Here is a 24,089-nt window from a genome sequence, read left to right on the forward strand (position 1 = left end):
GTGTGTGTGAGATCCCTCCATCAGACTGAACTGTCATAATGTAACCCCACACTAGATACGGTTATTTAATTGTACTGAGGGCACCTGGAATATGACCACAGCAGTGTGTGTGTGTGTGTGTGTGTGTGTGTGTGTGTGTGTGTGTGTGTGTGTGTGGGTGAGATCCCTCCACTAGTCCAGAGTAGTCACACAGGTGTGTATGTGTGTGTGTGTGTGTATGTGTGTGTGTGTGTGTGTGTGTGTGTGTGTGAGATCCCTCCATCAGACTGAACTGTCATAATGTAACCCCACACTAGATACGGTTATTTAATTGTACTGAGGGCACCTGGAATATGACCACAGCAGTCATTCCCCTCACCCTCACCCTAACCCTGGAATATGATCATACCAGGTAAAACATCAGGATAGTGAGTGAGTGAGTTTAAAACATCAGGATAGTGAGTGAGTGAGTTTAAAACATCAGGATAGTGAGTGAGTAAAACATCAGGATAGTGAGTGAGTGAGTTTAAAACATCAGGATAGTGAGTGAGTGAGTGAGTGAGTTTAAAACATCAGGATAGTGAGTGAGTTTAAAACATCAGGATAGTGAGTGAGTGAGTTTAAAACATCAGGATAGTGAGTGAGTGAGTTTAAAACATCAGGATAGTGAGTGAGTTTAAAACATCAGGATAGTGAGTGAGTGAGTTTAAAACATCAGGATAGTGAGTGAGTGAGTTTAAAACATCAGGATAGTGAGTGAGTGAGTAAAACATCAGGATAGTGAGTGAGTTTAAAACATCAGGATAGTGAGTGAGTGAGTTTAAAACATCAGGATAGTGAGTGAGTGAGTTTAAAACATCAGGATAGTGAGTGAGTTTAAAACATCAGGATAGTGAGTGAGTGAGTTTAAAACATCAGGATAGTGAGTGAGTGAGTAAAACATCAGGATAGTGAGTGAGTGAGTAAAACATCAGGATAGTGAGTGAGTAAAACATCAGGATAGTGAGTGAGTTTAAAACATCAGGATAGTGAGTGAGTGAGTTTAAAACATCAGGATAGTGAGTGAGTGAGTTTAAAACATCAGGATAGTGAGTGAGTGAGTGAGTTTAAAACATCAGGATAGTGAGTGAGTGAGTTTAAAACATCAGGATAGTGAGTGAGTGAGTTTAAAACATCAGGATAGTGAGTGAGTAAAACATCAGGATAGTGAGTGAGTGAGTTTAAAACATCAGGATAGTGAGTGAGTGAGTGAGTGAGTTTAAAACATCAGGATAGTGAGTGAGTTTAAAACATCAGGATAGTGAGTGAGTGAGTTTAAAACATCAGGATAGTGAGTGAGTGAGTTTAAAACATCAGGATAGTGAGTGAGTTTAAAACATCAGGATAGTGAGTGAGTGAGTTTAAAACATCAGGATAGTGAGTGAGTGAGTTTAAAACATCAGGATAGTGAGTGAGTGAGTAAAACATCAGGATAGTGAGTGAGTTTAAAACATCAGGATAGTGAGTGAGTGAGTTTAAAACATCAGGATAGTGAGTGAGTGAGTTTAAAACATCAGGATAGTGAGTGAGTTTAAAACATCAGGATAGTGAGTGAGTGAGTTTAAAACATCAGGATAGTGAGTGAGTGAGTAAAACATCAGGATAGTGAGTGAGTGAGTAAAACATCAGGATAGTGAGTGAGTAAAACATCAGGATAGTGAGTGAGTTTAAAACATCAGGATAGTGAGTGAGTGAGTTTAAAACATCAGGATAGTGAGTGAGTGAGTTTAAAACATCAGGATAGTGAGTGAGTGAGTGAGTTTAAAACATCAGGATAGTGAGTGAGTGAGTTTAAAACATCAGGATAGTGAGTGAGTGAGTTTAAAACATCAGGATAGTGAGTGAGTTTAAAACATCAGGATAGTGAGTGAGTTTAAAACATCAGGATAGTGAGTGAGTGAGTTTAAAACATCAGGATAGTGAGTGAGTTTAAAACATCAGGATAGTGAGTGAGTTTAAAACATCAGGATAGTGAGTGAGTTTAAAACATCAGGATAGTGAGTGAGTGAGTTTAAAACATCAGGATAGTGAGTGAGTGAGTTTAAAACATCAGGATAGTGAGTGAGTTTAAAACATCAGGATAGTGAGTGAGTGAGTTTAAAACATCAGGATAGTGAGTGAGTGAGTTTAAAACATCAGGATAGTGAGTGAGTGAGTTTAAAACATCAGGATAGTGAGTGAGTTTAAAACATCAGGATAGTGAGTGAGTGAGTAAAACATCAGGATAGTGAGTGAGTTTAAAACATCAGGATAGTGAGTGAGTTTAAAACATCAGGATAGTGAGTGAGTGAGTTTAAAACATCAGGATAGTGAGTGAGTGAGTAAAACATCAGGATAGTGAGTGAGTTTAAAACATCAGGATAGTGAGTGAGTGAGTTTAAAACATCAGGATAGTGAGTGAGTGAGTGAAACATCAGGATAGTGAGTGAGTTTAAAACATCAGGATAGTGAGTTCCCAATGAACCAGTGAGATGTGCTCTTATAGTACTGGGAAGACCGGTCCCAGGTGTTCCCAATGACTGACGAGCCGAACACACCTGCTGGGCGTCTGCAACACAAACACACAGACAGACAAACAGCCCGCCCAGCAACCAAAAGAGACAGGGTCGTCACAGCACCTACACCTACACCTACACCTTCACTCCCTACCATTCAACTATCTGTTGCCACCCCACTCCTTTTGAACGTGTTCTCCCCATGTGTATGTGATTTGTGTGTGTGTGTGTGTGTGAGTGTGTGTGTCTATGTGTATGTGATTTGTGTCTGTTGTGTCTAAGCTACTGGATGTCCTAAAATGTCCCTCTGGATTAATAAAAAAACACAGACAGACACAGAGACAGACAGACAGACAGACACAGAGACAGACACAGAGACAGAGACAGACACAGAGACAGACACAGACACAGACACAGACACAGAGACAGACACAGACACAGAGACAGACACAGACACACAGACACACAGACACACACACACACAGACACACACACACACAGACGTATAAACAATTGGGATAATTTAACTCTAACATACACATGGGCTACAGTAGGTGGTGTGAGATATCCAGCTGTGAGCAGATGTCTCAGAGGTGTGAGATCCAGCTGTGAGCAGATGTCTCAGAGGGATGGAGGTGTGTGAGATCCAGCTGTGAGCAGATGTCTCAGAGGTGTGGAGGTGTGTGAGATCCAGCTGTGAGCAGATGTCTATAATGAGACAAAGATGAGTTTTATTTTGACACACTGCATACAGTACAGTAGGATCCCTGGGTGGTCCATACAGAAAACACATCCTGTAAACACATACAGTAAACACATGCTCTAAACACATACTGTAAACCCATACAGTAAACACATCCTGTAAACACATCCTGTAAACACATACAGTAAACACATACTGTAAACACATACTGTAAACACATACAGTAAACCCATACTGTAAACACATACAGTAAACACATACAATAAACACATACAGTAAACACATACAGTAAACACATGCTGTAACCACATACAGTAAACACATACAGTAAACACATACAGTAAACACATACTGTAAACACAAACACATACAGTAAACACACTGTAAACACATACAGTAAACACATACTGTAAACACATACTGTAAACAGCCAGTGGGCTACGACCCCGATACAGAGCATGTGAGATGGCCGAAGCCTTACTGATGGACCAGTGGCCAGGACTAGTAGAGGATAAGTGGACCAGGGCAGGGGGTTACTGATGGACCAGTGGCCAGGACTAGTAGTGGATAGGTGGAGCAGGGCAGGGGGTTACTGATGGACCAGTGGCCAGGACTAGTAGAGGATAGGTGGAGCAGGGCAGGGGGTTACTGATGGACCAGTGGCCAGGACCAGTGGAGGATAAGTGGACCAGTGGCCAGGACTAGTAGAGGATAAGTGGACCAGGGCAGGGGGTTACTGATGGACCAGTGGCCAGGACTAGTAGTGGATAGGTGGAGCAGGGCAGGGGGTTACTGATGGACCAGTGGCCAGGACTAGTAGAGGATAGGTGGAGCAGGGCAGGGGGTTACTGATGGACCAGTGGCCAGGACTAGAGGAGGATAAGTGGAGCAGGGCAGGGGGTTACTGATGGACCAGTGGCCAGGACCAGTGGAGGATAAGTGGAGCAGGGCAGGGGGTTACTGATGGACCAGTGGCCAGGACTAGAGGAGGATAAGTGGAGCAGGGCAGGGGGTTACTGATGGACCAGTGGCCAGGACTAGTAGAGGATAAGTGGAGCAGGGCAGGGGGTTACTGATGGACCAGTGGCCAGGACTAGTGGAGGATAAGTGGAGCAGGGCAGGGGGTTACTGATGGACCAGTGGCCAGGACCAGTGGAGGATAGGTGGAGCAGGGCAGGGGGTTACTGATGGACTAGTAGAGGGTAAGTGGAGCAGGGCAGGGGGTTACTGATGGACTAGTGGAGGATAAGTGGAGCAGGGCAGGGGGTTACTGATGGACTAGTAGAGGATAAGTGGAGCAGGGCAGGGGGTTACTGATGGACCAGTGGCCAGGACTAGAGGAGGATAAGTGGAGCAGGGCAGGGGGTTACTGATGGACTAGTGGAGGATAAGTGGAGCAGGGCAGGGGGTTACTGATGGACTAGTAGAGGATGAGTGGAGCAGGGCAGGGGGTTACCGCGGCGAACAGGACCTTCCGAGAGGGGAAAGGAGAGGCCCAGAAGACACACACCGCACGTGCAGAAAACAAATACGCACTGCACTCCAAAATAAGGCAACCGTGGTGCACACAGCAAGGAGAAGTGAGGGGGGCTCCACCACCTGGGGGTCGGCCTGCCACTCGAGTGAAACCCACTGCGCTATCTTACTGAGGCTACTTATCTTAAGGACTGAGAGGACCTCTGAGAGGACCTCCGGCTATCAACCGGAACCCCAGGGTCGGTCAGAGGGGGGTAGCAGTCCTGGTCACCGTAACCTGGGTTACCTTAGCCGCATGCACACACACACACACACACACACACACACACACACACACACAGACACACACACACACACACACACACTTCAGCAAACATCTGGTTAGGCTATATGATAGTCACACTCAGAATTCCCACCCCCACAGTTAACACAGCAGAAGCACAAAACAACAAAACCTGCAGAGAGGAAATCAGCACCCCACTGCATCATGGACGGATTAAGAAACCACGGGCCCCTGGGCCTGGACATGTTGAAGGCCCCCCCTCCCTCCGCGAAAAAAAAATGTGTGCGCCCGCAAAACGCACACGCACACACAAACACAAACACAACCAATGTGTTGGATTTTACGGTTGAATTAGATACTTTGGCTATTGTATTGGGAAAGTAAACAGGTCAAAGTTTACTCTGTAACATCCACCTTCGGTGAGGTGTGCACTGCCCTGCTATTGTTTCTGACATTACATGTGACAGAGCAACAGCCGAGTGATTCTTTTCCAAATTGAAACTGATTAAGACCTACCTGAGGGGCAGCATGGGGCAGGAGAGGCTGAATGGGCTGGTTATCCTGTCCATTGAAAAATCAAATCATGCATCACCACTTTTATGTTTGAAAGGCATCGTTCGGCAGGTGTAGACTACTGTGCCTGCTTGTAGGTCTTGACTTTCAGATTCTGCGCCAAAACTAGCTATATCATATCGTCTCATCACATGATCAAATGGAGACTTGACATTGGACAACAAGATACATATTACCCAGCAATCATCATTGCATATCTGTATATGACAAAAATAACAAAGAAAATAAGAAATGATTAATTTAATTGAATCGTTTTTTTAATAGTTTCTATAGTGTATGTACGATAAGCATATCATTTTGTTATAGATTGCTACTGACGATTTCCCCCTAAAAATGATGAACACCATGACAGAGACAGGTTTGCTATTTTGAGGGCATATATAGCATAATGTATCTCTGGTAGACCCAAAAAAGTCATGCTTGATCACTGTCGCATTAAACTAGCTTTTTCTAACACAGCACAGGTAGACTCAATTAAAGCCATTAGCAAATGAATAAAATACACCTTTTTCAACCACAAATAAGAGATACATAACAGCGACTTCACACAGAGGCTCTGGCCTAGGGGCCCCCTGAGCTCATGGGCCCCTGGGCCTGGGCCCGGTAGGCCCGTTCGTTAATCCATCCCTGTACTGCATAGCCCCTTAATGCATTACATCAAATGTAACCTAGACCAGACTGAACCTTGGCTAGTACGAGAGTATATCCCACCTCCACTAAGATGTTATAAATGCCCAAGATTTGGACATGTAGAGGCTCAATGCAGAGGAAAACCTAGATGTGCTAAATGTGGAGGAGAACACGAATAGGGGAAATGTGGGGATAAGGCAGTATTAAAATGCTGCAATTGTGGAGGTGATCATAGTGCGGCATATGGTGGACAAGAAACAAAACTAGGCCAGGGAAGCTCAGAAATATAAGATCACACATAAAGTGTCTTATGCTGAGGCTCTTAAGGAAATCGAGAATGAGAAGATAGATATTAGGCCTGATGCTCCTACCTGTATTCCAGAGCAACCTACATCAAAATCATATACCAGCAGGTCAAATATAAGCAGAATGAATGATAGGAATCACCTAAAAGGAAGAATTCAGCAGGTCAAATATAAGCAGAATGAATGATAGGAATCACCTAAAAGGAAGAACTCAGCACGTCAAATATAAGCAGAATGAATGATAGGAATCACCTAAAAGGAAGAACTCAGCACGTCAAATATAAGCAGAATGAATGATAGGAATCACCTAAAAGGAAGAACTCAGCAGGTCAGTAGACCTTGTACCCCTGACTCAGAAAGTTGTGAATGTACAGCAACAATCTCAGAGGAAACACTACTGGTTAAGAATAATGATTTCATTGCCTTTATTTGAACAGAGATCAATAGAACTATATCATTGCCTTTATTTGCACAGTGATCAATAGAACTGTATCATTGCCTTTATTTGCACAGAGATCAATAGAACTGTACAATATGTGACACAGCCTGACTCAGGGCAATGTCAACTAAATGGGAGAAGGACGAGGGATGAACGAAGGAACAATCATTTATTACAAAGATCATGAAATAAGGATAACAACAGTCAAAACGCAGCCGTCTGCAACGGGGAAGGGATCTCTCCTGAGAAGGAGTGCTGGTATAGGCCACAGAGCCAAACCGGCCACAGGTGTAACTTATCAGGCCTGATGACCCCCCCACTCCAAACAGGAAACCTGGAAAAGAGAACAGAGCCAGCAAGAGGGAAAGGACACCTAGTGGAGTGGAGGGGTCATCACACTAAGAAAAGTGATAGGATTAAATCAATTGTGGACATTGCAAATTACTTTTTTAGGATTTAGAACACAAGCTGATGAGATTCATGAAATGTTGAACCTTAAATGTGCACAGAATCCTAATTTTTCATACTCCAATGGAATGCGAGAAGTTTAATAGCTAATGGACAAGAATTTAAAAGATATATTTATGATTTAGAACACAAACCTGATATCATATGTATTCAAGAGACGTGGTTAAAGCCACATTTAGATGAATTAGACAATAGCTTATGCATGACAAAGGTTATTCATAATGACCCATAAATGGTGAGCAGACCATTATCACATACCTTATAAATGATCTTACAAATCATTAGTAACTCATTGAAACCTGGTTGATTAATCATTTGTAAATTATTTACAAAATGTGAGCAGACCATTATCATATACCTTATTAATGATCTTATAAATCATTAGAAAATAGTTTGAAAAATGTTCATACAAACATGACTACTTGTTTACAAATAGCTTACTAATGTCCTTATAAACGATATTTTAGATCATTAGAAAATCATTTGAATAAATACATTAATACTCATTTATAAATGGCTTACTAATGTCCTTGTTAAAAAATCTTATAGATCATTAGAAAACATGTTCATAAATACATTACTACTCATTTATAAATGGCTTACTAACGTTTGTAAATGTTGTGATAATGATTTGTAAATGATTAACAGACGATCAACAAATGCTTCATAAACGGTTTATTAAGGAGGGTTATTCTAAAGTGTTACCGGATTGTGCCTTCATTAAAGTTGGTTGAACATGTTCAGAACACTGCAAAGAAAGGGTCAAATATGTTTAGCAGTAATTATTCTGGTCATTCACTGTGAAAGAACACTTGACACACATATCACTCAGATGAAAAATGATTATCTCCAATGCCAGGGTATTGCCATGTGACACGTATCACACTTTGCTGATGAAACCAAGGATTGTGTCTCAATAAAAGGGGGTTGGAATATGTTCAGGACACTCCAAACATTAAGTAAAATGTGTGTAGTAGTTGTGATTCACGTCACTGAGTGCTCCACAATACTTTGTACATAGGCGATCACACTTTTCCATAATTACTGCCTATCACATACTCCTAACTGCCTTATGTTCAATGGGAAGAAATATTGACAAATAACAATATTTTGATGAAAAGTCATGTTTGATGAGCTAGATGAACTAGTCTCTATTCCACTCCTGTTGTCTGATGCCAACAACCTTAAATTTGCCCTTCCTAATAAGTTATTGTAAAGTGTGTATGCAGTTGTACTTTGTAATACTTCAGCTATTGACCTTCTCTCTAGCATTCTAAATGGCACGGCTGACAGTTTGTCCCCTAAATGTACTATTTCTGCTGTATATGACACATTAATCTGTGGCTTCTTTGAATCAGTGGTTGTTATTTTTACTTGCATCTTGCAAGACCTATTTGCACAATATCCATTAATAGTAAGGAATGGGGTGTTTCTTTGTCTAATTTTTGCTCTACTAAATGAATGACTTCTGAACATAAATACACAGTAGTGAGTCTTTTAATTTCTCTGCAAAAACACCCTCCCCCATATATATCCATTGAAGTATCTGCCCCCCTTTCCCTTTTGAACCCAAGTCCACTCCTCATCAGTGAGGGCAAATTGTGTATCTTTAGGAGTCCCAGTTACAAATGGTTGAAATGATGCCTCTTCTGATAAGATACATTTCAGAGAACTCTCAGTAATTAAACACCTATCTATATCAACTGCATCATTTAGTACTTCTGATTTCGTGCCTGGTAATGGCCTGTCTTCTGTCATACCCACTGGTTCACTGGTTTTGATTGCATAACACCTACTGACTGACTTGTCCCAGACAGTGTACTCAATGGACTATCTGTCCTCATATCTACTTATAGTGATTCCATGTCATCTAATGATTGACCAGCCTCAGATTGTGTATACCTGATGTGTCTCTGGTGGTGGTTAAATAAATCTTAGTGTTATTTTCTTTTTGACTATGTATACTCTTCACTAACTGTTGTATATCACCCCTAATACATCTCCAAATGATCGCCTATGTTCAAAGTATTGTGGAGCACTCAGTGACGTGAATCACAACTACTACACACATTTTACTTAATGTTTGGAGTGTCCTGAACATATTCCAACCCCCTTTTATTGAGACACAATCCTTAGTTTCATCAGAAAAGTGTGATACGTGTCACATGGCCCTGCCATTGAAGCTAATGCATTTTCGCCTGTGTGTAGGCCTATGTTTAAAATATTGTGGAGCACTCAGTGACGTGAATCACAACTACTACACACATTTTACTTAATGTTTGGAATGTCCTGAACATATTGAGAGATGTGTGTAAAGAAGGGAGAGAGAGATGGTGAGAGAGGAGAGAGTGATGGGGAGAGAGGTGAGAGGTGTGTAAAGAAGGGAGAGAGTGATGAGGAGAGAGGAGAGAGGTGTGGAAAGAAGGGAGAGAGTGATGGGGAGAGAGGAGAGAGGTGTGTAAAGAAGGGAGAGAGTGATGAGGAGAGAGGAGAGAGGTGTGTAAAGAAGGGAGAGAGTGATGAGGAGAGAGGAGAGAGTGATGGGGAGAGAGGAGAGGGGTGTGGAGGAGAGAGGTATGTAAAGAAGGGAGAGTGGAGAGGGGTGTGGAGTTGATCACAGACTGCAGGGGGCAAAAAATGAAATTCAGTTAGATGGGAAACTGTATGGCGGAGGGGACCCTAATGTACTTAACGTTGCACCTTTCAAGAACACTGAACATAAAAAGTTTAAAGGGAAAAAAAACAGTTACTCAATTGCAATAGGACTAGCACTGGCAATTTATTCTCTCTCAAAGGGTAAAATAAAATAAAGTTTTACATCCAATTTTTGGACTGAGGTTGCTAAAGCTATTAATTGGCCCTATGAAAGACCAAAAGGTCAAAGTCGTAGTGAGAAGATACTTTGTACAATTTGGAGATGTAATAGGGGTGATAAACAACAGTTAGTGAAGAGTATACATAGTCAAAAAAGATTTCTTTAACCACCACCAGAGACACATCAGGTATACAATATGAGACTGGTCAATCATCAGATGACATGAAATCACTAATAATCCATAATTTCACTATTAATCCATAAATCCATAATTTCCTCTTGAATTTCAACAGAGACGTCATCTCACATTCATTATGAAGGTTGGCACAGGTGCAGAGTTGTGACAATGACCAGGTATAATTTGACTGCAATGGACCTATACTGAATCCAAAATATAGGCCTACACTGTTAATACAAATAGCACAAATGACAAAATATAGACAGTTTGAGAAGGTGCATGTCTACAGAAGATATGATTTGAAGTGAATTAAAACCTGTGCTTTCATGATGTAGTCCTGGTTATTAAAGGTTAGGTTTTTTTTTTTCAATCTTATACATAGGCCTGCCTAGTCAATGGTATCTTATAACCGTTTTAAAGTAACTTCTAAACAGTACCAAATATTTATACTATAAGCAATGGTCATAGACTATGTTTTTGTAATCATGCAAACTTTTTGCTTTTATAATGCAAGTGCACGGATCAATGACATTATTTTTAAACCAGGGCTATTTAAACGAAATAATGTTAACTGTCAATTTTCAGCTACAGCTTAGTCATTATCAAAGTATCCCGTACGTTTAAAAGTAACTCACTATATCGTACCTTGTTTTAAAACAAGTTAATATAATGCACAGATAACAAAATACTATTATAAACAATGATTCTAGCGAGTAGACAGATTCAGACTCAGACTTTATAATGACAAATAGGCTACTATAACTTTAAAACACGCTTTCCACTATTTTCCCGATCATAACAACAAATGCAATAATAAAACTCGTTCCATAAAAAATGTTTTTATATTACCCAGTCGATTAACAGGGTTGTTTGTTGTAAAACCTTTCATTTGATACAACAAACTAATTGTACTTCCTTGCTCGTTTCGTTTTACTTCCTGGGGTTATTGTGAGTTATCGTCACTAGCAGGACAGATGTTAATCTCTACCTACAAGACTCTCTATTGTGTTATGCTTTTCTTCACACCCTCGAAAGCATTGGCTGTAAGTTTTTTTGTTGTCTCACACTGTGGTTAATATGTTTAAGTGACCTACGTTTAGTGTCTATGAATTGTGTTAGTTCGTTGATATGTAAAATTAAATGATTAGTAATTTATGTTACGTGCTAATATATGACTGTTAATGGATAACGTTAGCACGTATTAGCCAGCTGTGCTGTAATAATATAGTAACTTGCTGTGTTAGTTAAGAGACCTTCTAAGGGCCGAAACACACCAAACGCGTTTTTAAAAACGGGACGCTATCAAATGCATTGTTTCCTATGGTACGGCGCGCCTTGCGTGTGCGCCTTTTCTCCGCCACGCGTTGCGTCTTTCTAGCGTTTTTTAGATGCGCTTAAAAGTTTCAATATTCTCAACTTTTCAGCGCAAGGCGCGGAGGCGCACCGCTCATCAATGTCACACTCGGCCCATGCAGGTTGCGCACGCAGCTCTGCTTCCTAGGCGCCGGGCAAAACAGCCTGGTGCCCCTGCGGCTGTTTTGCCCGCCGCACTTTGCCAAGGCGATTTTGAAGCGTCTGCCGTTTTAAAAACGCGTTTGGTGTGTTTCAGCCCTTCATAGGCGCGGGGCAGAACTATAGACATACAGCTCCGGAAAAAATTAAGAGACCACTTCAAAATTATCAGTTTTTCTGGTTTTACTATTTATTGGTATGTGTTTGAGTAAAATTAACATTTTTGTTTCATTCTATAAACTACTGACAACATTTCTACCACATTTCAATTATAAAAATATTGTCATTTAGAGCATTTATTTGCAGAAAAATGACAATTGGTCAAAATAGCAAAACAGATGCAGTGTTTTCAGATCTCGAATAATGCAAAGAAAACAAGTTCATATTCATTTTTAAACAACACAATACTAATGCTTTAACTTAGGAAGAGTTCAGAAATCAATATTTGGTGGAATAACCTTGATTTACAATCACATCTTTCATGTGTCTTGGCATGCTCTCCACCAATCTTTCACATTTTAATAGTTTCTATAATTTATGTAGGATAAGTATATAATTGTGTTATGGATGGTTACTGATCCACACCTCTCTCCTCTCTCCCCATCACTCTCTCCTCCACACCTCTCTCCTCCACACTCTCTCCCTTCTTTACACACCTCTCTCCTCCACACCTCTCTCCTCTCTCCCCGTCACTCTCTCCCTTCTTTTCACACCTCTCTACTCCACACCTCTCTCCTCTCTCCTTCACACCTCTCTCTTTTCTCCCCATCACTCTCTCCTCCACACCTCTCTCCTCTCTCCCCATCACTCTCTCCCTTCTTTCCACACCTCTCTCCTCTCTCCCCATCACTCTCTCCCTTCTCTCCCAGTGTGTGTGGAACATTCTTGATTAGGCAGTGTGTGTGGAACATTCTTAATTAGGCAGTGTGTGTGTGGAACATTCTTGATTAGGCAGTGTGTGTGGAACATTCTGTATTCCCCAGTGTGTGTGGAACATTCTTGATTAGGCAGTGTGTGTGGAACATTCTTGTGTGTGGAACATTCTTGATTAGGCAGTGTGTGTGGCTAAGCTAGGCTAGGTTAACTGAAGCTAAGCGAGGCTACGCTCTGATGGGGTGTAGAAAGTAATTTAAGTTCCAGGGAGGCACCGTATGAGCCGAGGAAATAGCTTGAAAGTGGATAGAGCAGTTAGGCAGTATCTGAGTAGCATTAATGTAACATTAATGTGAAAAAAGCAGGAGATAGGGTTAGGGTCAGGCGAAAGGGATAGGGTTAGGGTCAGGCGATAGCAGGCAAGAAGCAGGAGCAGCAGTGAGGAGCTGTTTCCAGGAGGAGTGTCAAACTGAGTGAATAAGAAGGCGGTTGAGGTGAAAAATGACTTGGTCAAGTAAAGATTTATGTAACGCAATGCCAACATGTATACAAGTGTTAAGGGTTGGTGATAATGACTGAAGAAGTATAAATGACGAAGGAAAAAAAAATTAAGCAAGTGGCAAAATGGGCTGTTTGTCTGTAACACCCCAGTAGGCTGACAACCCTAACCCTGACCCTAACCCTAACCCTAACCCTGACCCTAACCCTGACCCTGACCCTAACCCTGACCCTAACCCTGACCAGATCTGCCCCCGTGGGTTTGACCTTGTTCCTAGATTAATCAAATAAATAAATATATAATACAAAAAAAATTCAATAAAAAATAAACTACAACTAGTCAATTCCTCACACAGATTATATATATATATATATATATATAAAACTTCAACAAAAGCACAGATAATATATATATATATACATATATATATATAACTTCAACAAAATGTTATATAAAGCACAGATAATATATATATATATATATATATAACTTCAACAAAATGTTATATAAAGCACAGATAATATATATTGTAGGTGTAGTCCCACCATAGACTACATCACCCAGTACCCACAATTCACCTTAACTTCTTATCTACATTCCATTGGGACAGCATTGGCTGTTTATACCGGTAGGATTACACTGTAGCCAAGCAGTTTCTAAATAAGACAAGGTGACTGGCTCCCTTTTTGTTTCTCTCCGTCGACACAGAACTTTACATCCTTCGAGACCCATCGGACGCTCAACAGGCCACCGACGAACTTCAGCTGACGGACATGCAATCTTCCTCGAACCTACTCCGCGCTGTTCAACGGAAGACCGCAAAACACCGTTGATCGCTAAGCAAGAGCGATCCAAGTAAGGCTGACATCTGGGCAGAAATTAGTCTTATATGTGTGTTTAATCTATGTGTGAAAGTATTGTTATTTTATTTCATTTATGATTTAAATGCGCAATCGGTAGTTCACAGTCTGCACGGTTTATTATCTTGCTCTGTTTTATTTTGCTAATCTGTTAGATCGTGCATGCACCATCTCTCTCTCTCTCTCCCTCTCTAACTCCCTCCATGACCATCTGAACATATACACGTCTACATCGTGATTTCAGTGCTGTTTGAATAGATTGTATTGAGTTAAAGGCCTAGCCCTCGAGTCAGAGATCCTTTGTCTCCCATCCTTATTCCTACATTCTGTGCACCGTGGTCTCGGACCCGCATTCACATCCGGTGGCCATCCCCCAATCTAGTTGGCGCGTGCGCACTATTTCATTCACACACACACCATCTCTCACCTGTGCGCTTGCACACAGCCTCCCTCTCACTCCCCCTCTCTCCCCCTCTTTCCACTTAGTGCGCACACACACACACACACACACCCACTCACACACACACAGGCGAGGAACGCTCTCACGCCCCCTCCTTCTGTATTCCTGAACAGACAACTTCCCAACTCTACTTTGTGCCTTGTTCATTGTTATACTCAATTGTTTATGTGATTATACCTGATCAGTATTAGCCACTTATTAATGTTTGTTACTTTTAATAAATAGTTTATTTAGACTTAAATTGTCTTGTCTGTTATTGTTCCAATATTCTACTGAAAGCCATCTTCCGCCAACCAAGTACTCTGACTGCCTTCACTTATCAGGTTGTTTCATGAAGTGTTATAGACTTTGTAATGAAATAGTAATACCGTAAATCCTCAAATAGTGGCCGGGGCTTTTATTTACTTAGGCTGCACAGCGCACCGACCTGTATTTGGGGCAGGCTTGTATTAGGGGCAGGCCTTTATTTCTTACGGCTCTTCAGAATGCTCAAAAAAGTTCCGTTGATTTGAATGGGGCACCCCAACGTTAGCAGGTCTGTAATTTCTTGATATTCACCACCTCGAAAAGTTAATGACCGCTGTCATTGGCAATTCTAATTCACATCTTTCATATAATTCCGCAAGAAGTCCGGTCATTTAATATAGCGGAAAGTCATTGTAACTTGAAGTCAGCAAGTAATGGGTTGCTACGCAACACCTGGAACGCTAAAGTTCTATTAGCCTGAAGAACATCTTTTTCTTAGCGGAAATCACGAAACGGCAACAAAATCATTAAAAAGAGGTATTTTGGAGGAATGTCTTCTATCGTTTAGGCAAGTAACTGTATAATAACTAGGGCTGGGCAACAATTAAAATTTTAGTCGCGATTAATCGCATGATTTCCCTGATTAATCACGATTAATCGCATTTGTAAACGCAAAATCCAATAATTAATTCAAAAGTAGTGTATAGCGCACTTTTATTTGAAATGTTCTTCCATATGAACGAAAGTGCCATAACATTTGTTGTGCATTTGTAATGCAATTTCTGTGGTAACAGCAGAACCATTGTACTTTCTTCATGGAGCAGCATAACCAGTCTAGTACCAAATGTCCCTGTTAGACTGAGACACCAGAAAACACTTTCTGTGCAGTTTGTCAATTCCTAGAACTTGACACTTATTTTAAATGTACTGCCATATGAACTAAAGTGTGTGTGGTAGGAATTATCAATGGTTTATTATTAATGTGTTAATTATGTTGTCTGTGTTGTTTTTGTGTTTTAGGGTTGTTGAGATTTTGCAGTTAACCATGGATATAATACTTGAAAAGAAGATCATTCTAACCGAGATCCTGTCTGCTGAAACAGCTTTTATTCTCCAACATGTTCAGCAGAACAAACTCATCACAGATCGTGACTACAGTGCTCTTAAAAGCCTTCCTCCAAACACTGAGATGATGTCTGGTGAAGTGCTGGATAAACTGAGAGACAAGGGGGAAGACACCTGTCAGAAGTTCATACTCTTGCTGAAGCAGCAGTGTGTGTTGGAGCAATATCCAAGACTGAGAAATGTTTTCCCAGATCTCATACAAGGTATCTCTGTCCTCTCCTCTCTCCTCTATCCTCTCCTCTCTCTCTCCCCTTTCTCTCTCTCTCTCTCTCTCTCTGTCTCTTTCCTCTCTTCTCCTCCAGGTAATGCTAGTCACACACACACACACACACACACACACACACACACACACACACACACACACAGGGGAGTGTGAACATCAGATGTGTATTATAGTGTTAGCTCCAGGTAATGCTAGTCACACACACACACACACACACACACACACACAGGGGAGTGTGAACATCAGATGTGTATTATAGCGTTAGCTCCAGGTAATGCTAGTCACACACACACACACACACACACACACACACACACACACAGGGGAGTGTGAACATCAGATGTGTATTATAGCGTTAGCTCCAGGTAATGCTAGTCCTGGGGTGCTGCTGAGCAGGGCACACTGGTCAGTGACATGTAGGGGTGTGTAGGGTAGAGGTCAACATAAACCCTGGACACAGTATGACTCCATTCAGTGAAGCCCAGTTGTGTAGAATCATGCCAACTGTTCTAGACAGTAAGCAGCATGCAAACCATGAGTAGGAGTAGGAGAGAACATCCACACTCATACACACACTCAGACACACACACACACACACACACACACACACAAACCATGAGTAGGAGTAGGAGAGAACATCCACACACACACATACACTCAGACACACACACACACACACTCACACAAACCATGAGTAGGAGTAGGAGAGACCATCCACACACACACACACACACACACACACATACATACACACACATACACACACACAAACCATGAGTAGGAGAGACCATCCACACACACACACACACACACACACACACACACACACACACACACACACACACCAGGGATGCAAACAGCGCGCTTTTCGGCGCCTCCCGCTTTTTTCACGTCAGTTTGGGTGACTTGTGTGAATCGTGCAGATCCAAAGAGTTTTTTTTAAGGGGGGGGTCTGATTATAATTTTATCAACAGTAATTCTGGATTGCCTCCACCTAAATAAGAAATAAGCAAATCAGCAGCAATTATTTCCCAAATCCTCGAAAGCTGTTGCAATGGATATTTAACGTTACTTTCTGTTTGAAGATAAGGTAGCAGATAGTGTTGAAGAATAGGTTACTTGAAATTGGACGACTTTAAATAAATATATGAAATTGAACAACATAAACACCTATACAGTTAAAATAAATCAACAAGGATAGCAAAACCGATTGATAAGCATAGAATGAGAAAGGCAGAAATGCAGGCAGGACGTCAGAAGACCAGACAGATCAGTGACACAGGCTGTTTTTTTTTCCGTTATATGTGAAGGCTGAGATATTCATAACGTTTTATTCAGTCTTACTGGTGGTCCTTTTGTAATACCAACAGGTGCACTTCCTTGTGGATAAGTAAAGCCTATGTACTGTTCCCGCTACATGTTTAGCATAACATAGCATAACTAGCTATGTTTCTAGATAACTGTCTAACAGCTGTTGCCTTTCCCACGAGACGAACATTTAAATGATGTCAAAGTAAAAGTCCAATTTCGTTTCCATAACAACAATACAAGCAATATACATTTGCTGACCTGAATAAGCAGAGGGCAGAACAGCCTATTTGGCTACATTTTTGTAGTCCCGTTAATCTTTTGTTTGGCATGTTGGTGAGGTTATTTAGAGGACCATTTCTCAATGGGTTTGTTCCTTAATGAATGTTTGTTTATTAATAAGTTATTTTTCAACAAATAACTCAATTGTAATTACAAAGAGGGAAATTCGCAACTCTATCGCAACTTCCACTTGCTCCCACAATTGCATCGCAACAAACACCTAAAAAATACCGCAGCTTTTTGGAAAAGCTCCCGCGAAATCAGAAATTTTAGGCCGCAACTATCACAAAAAAGGACAGCGAAATCCTGGGGGGACTGCATTGTGAAGTGGTGGGCCCATGTCATGAGTTTGGGGAAATATCCAGCTCGGAGTATGGCTGCAGTGCTACATGTGAAAGTGCAGAGAAGGCCAAGACTACTGCTCTGGCCAAAGAGAGGCAGACACAGCTCAAACATGTTAAGAAAATGAATGCAGCCAGACGGAAGGCCCTGCATACGTTGCAGGAGGTGGCCAGGAAAAAGGCGAGGGCTTCAATTACCTCTCTCTTTTTTGACCATACATGTGTTTGCATCCCTGCACACACACACACACACACACACACACACACACACACACAAACCATGAGTAGGAGAGACCATCCACTCTCACACACACACTCACACAAACCATGAGTAGGAGTAGGAGAGACCATCCATTCCAACCCAGTAGTGTCTCTGGTCAAGCCCAGAAATGTCCTTTTGGAAAACTGTTCCAGTGGATGTCCACCTCATCCTCTTCATCCTCTTTATTCCCTGAAGGTCCTGGGGTTTCTGCTCCGGCAACACCACCACAGGACCCTGGTAAATTCAGATTTAATTAAATTACTATTTCATCATTATATTAAATTAAAACTGAAACATAATTGAAAATAACATTCAATGTTTTGTATAAAATTGTTCTTTTGTAGATCATATTTCCAAAATAAATGAATACAAGACATCCATCTGCTCCACATATAAAAAAGTGAAGGAGTATAACTCTCTATCTGGTGAGAGTGTGCTGCTGGCTGACCGCTACACTGAGCTGCTGATCGTTGAGACACACAGAAAGCAGAGAGAAAGAGAGGAGGAGATCCGTTTTAGAGGAGAACATCACCAGCAGGTCTTAAAAACCAGGGCCAGTGAAGCGTACAACAGAATCACTGTTGACCAGTTGTTCAAACCTGATGACCGTGGAGATGTTCCAAAGGCAGTCATTCTCCAAGGTCACTCTGGACATGGCAAATCCTTCACTGTTCAGAAGATCATGTACGACTGGGCCTCAGGAAAAGTATTCAAAGACCTGTTCCACCTTGTTCTCCACCTTAAATGCAAAGAGTTTAATGAAATCTCAGAGGAATGCAGTCTGGTGGATCTCCTGAGCTACTGTCCAAGCTTCACCAGTGAGACAGCAGAGGTGCTGAAGGACTCAAAAATGAAAGTGCTCTTCCTCATTGATGGCTTTGATGAGCTCAAGTTCTCATTTGAGGAAACTAGCACAGTGCCACATAAAGACCCTTTCAGAGAAGCTACTGTTGAGGCCACTCTGGGTGCTCTGCTGAAGGGGCTTGTCCTGCCTAAGTGCTTCCTGCTGGTCACCACCAGGTCCACTGCTTCAGACAAACTAAGCAAGCTGCTCAGTGATTCTCAGCGTTTCACTGACATCCTGGGCTTCACTGAGGAGGGGGTGAATGAGTACTTCCAGAGGTTTTTCAAAGAAGAACTGCTAGCAAAGAAAGCATTTGACTGTGTGAGGACCAACGAGACTTTGTACACTGCCTGCTTCATCCCCGTCATCTGTTGGATAACCTGCACAGTTTTCAGGGAGCAAGAAGAAGAAGGCATGGACATCACTAAGGAACTAGAAACAACCACCTCTATATTTGTGCACTTTGTGTCCATTCTGCTGGAGCATCACTGCCAGGGTTTGAGTCAGCCTGAAACACTGCTGAGGAGCCTGGGCCAGCTGGCAGAGAGAGGGTTACAGGAACATCAGGTCCTGTTTGATGAGAAGAGTTTGTCTGAGGCTTTCCCTGATCCATCACAAGAAAAGAAATACAATCTTTTCCTCTGCAAATTCTTGCTAAAGAAGAAAGTCAAACAGGAAAGAATGTACAGTTTCATGCATCTGAGCTTCCAGGAGTTTTTCGCTGCTCTCCAGTACCTGATGTTGGAGAATGAGGAGGAGGCACTTGACAAACTACAGGCGTTGTTAGGAAACTTTGAGTGTTTTCAACCTGTTGTTCAATTCCTTTTTGGTCTTTCAAACAGAGGCATTGACACACACCTGATAAAGCAGTCCAGACCATCCATTAAAGCTCGTCTGCAGAAGTGGCTTCTAAGGGTTTTGAAAAGGTACAGAACGAATCCATGGAACCATAAAGAGATTATGCTACATATACTCCATTGTCTCTATGAGCTCCATGAGGAGGAGTTTGTAAGGGAGGCCATGGGAGTCTGGGGTGAGGTGATGTTTGACCGCATTCCCCTGACGAGGACAGACTGCTGGGTGCTGCTGTACTGCCTGCAGTGTTGCCCGACCATCGGAAGCCTGAAGCTCACAAAGTGCAACATAACAGCAGAGAAGCTGAGGATGCTGCAGCCTGCACTGAGCAGGTGTGAGGAGCTGGGGTGAGTGAGTGTGTGTGTGTGTGTGTGTGTGTCTGTGTGTGTGTGTGTGTGTGTGTGTGTTTGGAGCTGAGGATGCTGCAGCCTGCACTGAGCAGGTGTGAGGAGCTGGGGTGAGTGTGTCTCTGAAGAGAGAAATGTGTCTTCAGATGGCATAATATACGGTCATATCAGGTAACCAAGATTAGCACAATATTATACAGATCGCCTTCCATAATATGTGAGAAATAGAATGGATAATTTCACATACCACTACAACACCTTCCAATCATTTCACCACAAGTGTAACTGTGCAACAATTCAAGAGGTGATCAAAGAGAACAAAAAGTAAATTGTTTCATCAGTCAGTGACCTTTATGCGACTTTGATTAATTTTATAATATTCCCCCAAAAAGATTTGATACCAGGTGAGGATATGAGTAATAAGTAATTTCATGCTCTGTATCAAAACTCTTTTCCTGACCCTTTAGCTATGTCTACTACCGCGCACTTTACGAAGTACACTGTAATACAGTGCACTTACATCTGTAGTGCGCTCTGTCGCTGATTAGTGCTGTCTCAAATGGAACACTGACTGACGCAAATGTGCGAGCCTTTTACCCATAAATCTGTGCGCCAGCTTCCTCCAGGCCAACTGGAAATTTTAAACAAAGACGGCGGACCAAACTCCGCTGACGGCCGTGTTTTGTATGTAAATGTACATCTTTTGGCGTTTTCTCGCTTAGATTTTTCAAAAGTTACTGAGAAATAGACACTGTACTATCAGATAACACAGTTATTGTAACCAGCAATAATGGTTGAAGTGATTTGCGAGGCGTCAGTCAGCCAACTTTCCAAACTGAAAAGCTGCCGAAAGGGGTCCTCCTCTTCCGCTACTAATAGGATTTATTTTTATACCATATATTGGAAACTCAGTCTTGGATTTGCGTCAGTCATGGATTCAGGTTTATTCTTGAACAATGGCGGCCGACATTGTTGAGACAGAGACTTGAAGATCCACACTCCCTCACAGCGCTTCACCTCAGCATATCTGAATTATCCATTGTAGGATTTGCCCTTAAATGCTGAGTTTAGGGGTGTTACCGTCTATTCAAATAGGCCCTGGATACAAAGCTCTTTGTCCCGACCTGGGGGGGAAGGTGAGAGCAATGTCACACCTCACTCCTCAGGTCAAAACCAAGTATATTCACCCAGGAAATGCTTACATGCTAGTGGAATCCAAATAAAAGTAACATTTATAACTAGGAATAAGATGCATTGAATTATTGACTATGGCATATCCCTATTAACTATAAAATCTCAAATGCCAGTCCCTTCACTACGTAGCCAAGATGGCGCCTGTTTAGGGCGAGTAGTGTCCATCGTTTCACTCTGCATTTTTTGACTGTTTGCAGTGCGCCATCCGGGTACTTTCAGTGCCCTGAATTCTGCTGGTTCTGTCAGTGTGAGCGCCCTACGCCCTGAAAGTCAGTGTTTGAAGTGCACAAGTGCGCGGTAGTAGACAGAGCTTTTGACTTGTTAACTGATCTGTTGCTGTAATCATATTCAGTACAAAATGTCACACCAGCCAGTGGATTTGGATGTGAGTAATTCTACTCATGGGGTACTCTGGCCATGTGGAAACATCTGGCCATCAGTGTTTTCATACGTTCAGCTTCATCTGTGTGTCGTGCTGTGGTCTGTTTGTGAGAGAGCTGATCTGTTGTGGTTGAATGGTCTGATGGCTGTCTTCATGTTGTTGAAAGGTTAACTGTGGAGATCCTGTCAGATGCTGATGTTGTTGACCTGATCTCAGCTCTGGGGGAGGGAAAGATCCTGACTGAACTGAGGTAATAATTTTACATTATTGATTTGTGATTATATAGAACTTGTACAACTTCTATCTTTTCAACTCTACATTAGGTAGAGCAAATGTAGTGGGTTTCTTGTGTTATATGCTTGTTGTCTTCCCTTCTGTTTGTGCCGTCCAGGACTGAATCCAGTTTCTACCCAGTTTAGCTTTGCAGTGTAGGGGATTAACATTAACAAATCTGCCATCCTGTCTTCCTTAAACATAGTTGATCTTAATAACAAACGGGTCAGGGTTAATTCAAGTAAAGAGAACATGAACACACATGTATAATGTGTGAGTGCATAATAAAGAGACCAGAAGAGAGAGATTGAGATTGGTCTGTATGTGCTCATTCACAGAGTGGACTACAGCAGACTCTCACCTGAGAGTGTGAAGCAGGTCCTCAGTGTTCTCTCCAGACAAAAGTCTGTGGGTGGCGTCCATCTGTCTGTGATGACCTTCACTGTCACCACCGCAGCCCTGTGCTTGGACTTCATTCAGAACACAGAGACGTGCCGTCAGCTGACGTGAGAACAGCAAGATTGCTCAAATTAACTGATTATCATAGCAGTCAAGGTTGATGAACTGAAAGGTGGTGAACTGATTGTGCATGTGTGTGTGTGCGTGTGCGTGCGTGTGTGCGTGTGTGTGTGTGTGTGTGCGTGTGTGTGTGTCTAGTGTACTATTGGGTGTATTTCTATTAGGGATGCACGATATTGAATTTTAGCCGATATCCGATATGCCGATATTTACAAGCTCATTTTGGCCGATTGCCGATGTCGATACCGATATATACACCTCTGTTTTTTAATTATTGAAAAGTCTCTCCTGTACTAGAATTAATCTGTTATTATGATAGGGTATTGCTGTAGATACGGGACATTAAAAACTTGATTTGTATCATTTTAGAAATAGATATTCACTCATGAAAACTATTGAAATTATTTCAAATATGGCGGATTTATTTATATTTTCACGTCACAATTTTCATACTTGAACAGTACCTCCTTGAACTTGAACAACTACACTCTGGAAATGCAACTTGGCTAACTTGGCAAGCTAACGTTGGTTAACTGAGTTACAGTTTAATAACATCCCTTCTAGGATTTCTAGACTAATCTATGTACGTTATTGCCAAGTTAGCTATATAAATTCCATATATGCAAAAGTAAGCCATGTACAGATAGCGTGGGCCCGTGACATAACGTTTCACATCCCGTCAAATGAGATCATCAACTTCGCTGGTGTCACGTAGCATGCAATCTAACTAGCTAGTGTTGTCTAGCTAACTAGTGTAACGGCAGACTCGTTAGGTTACCGTCACATAATGAGGGACAAGACACAAGACAGTTTAAATTCAATAATACAAATTTATTTATACCAATGTCAACAATCAACAAAATAGGGGTATGAAAAAGGTAATGTTCAATGTCGTGCATGAATGGGTGAATGAATGTATCAATTTGTTAGGTAAATGAATAAGAAAGTGAGAGACAGAAGTCAAAGAGCCCGTGTGAGAGAGAATATCAATATAGTGCCTACAAGTACCGAAAAGAAGTGCCTCATGAGAGAGAGAGAGAAAAACCCTTTTATAGCCCCACCCTAAATACAGGTGCAGACAATAAAGCATTTAGACTCAGGTTCGTCCTTCCCGTGCACTGGCAGGGCAAAGCCTGAAGGAGGGCACAGGTGGGCGTCACACCTCCCTCACTAAGAGGTTTGCTGTAGGTAAACCTCAAACAAACAAACAAAAACAAAAAGAAAGACCTCCTGTGCCACATCAACCTAAATCCTGGGGCCCCCTAGGACTAGGGAAATGTGACACAGACAGTACACATAAA

General features: G+C 41.8%; 1 protein-coding gene across 1 annotated transcript in view; it reads left to right on the forward strand.

Annotated features, from left to right (window-relative positions):
• LOC105889725 (NACHT, LRR and PYD domains-containing protein 1 homolog) overlaps positions 1 to 20,424 on the forward strand; it is a 39,105-nt gene extending 18,681 nt beyond the window's left edge. Inside the window, exons 3-5 of the mRNA XM_031562729.2 lie at positions 15,854 to 16,074; positions 18,570 to 18,611; positions 18,719 to 20,424. Coding sequence (XP_031418589.2) covers positions 15,854 to 16,074; positions 18,570 to 18,611; positions 18,719 to 20,424 — 1,969 coding nt within the window. The remainder of the gene's footprint in view (positions 1 to 15,853; positions 16,075 to 18,569; positions 18,612 to 18,718) is intronic.
• Positions 20,425 to 24,089: the final 3,665 nt, after the last annotated feature.

The sequence above is a fragment of the Clupea harengus genome, chromosome 25 (assembly GCF_900700415.2).
Source record: "Clupea harengus chromosome 25, Ch_v2.0.2, whole genome shotgun sequence".
NCBI lineage: Eukaryota > Metazoa > Chordata > Actinopteri > Clupeiformes > Clupeidae > Clupea > Clupea harengus.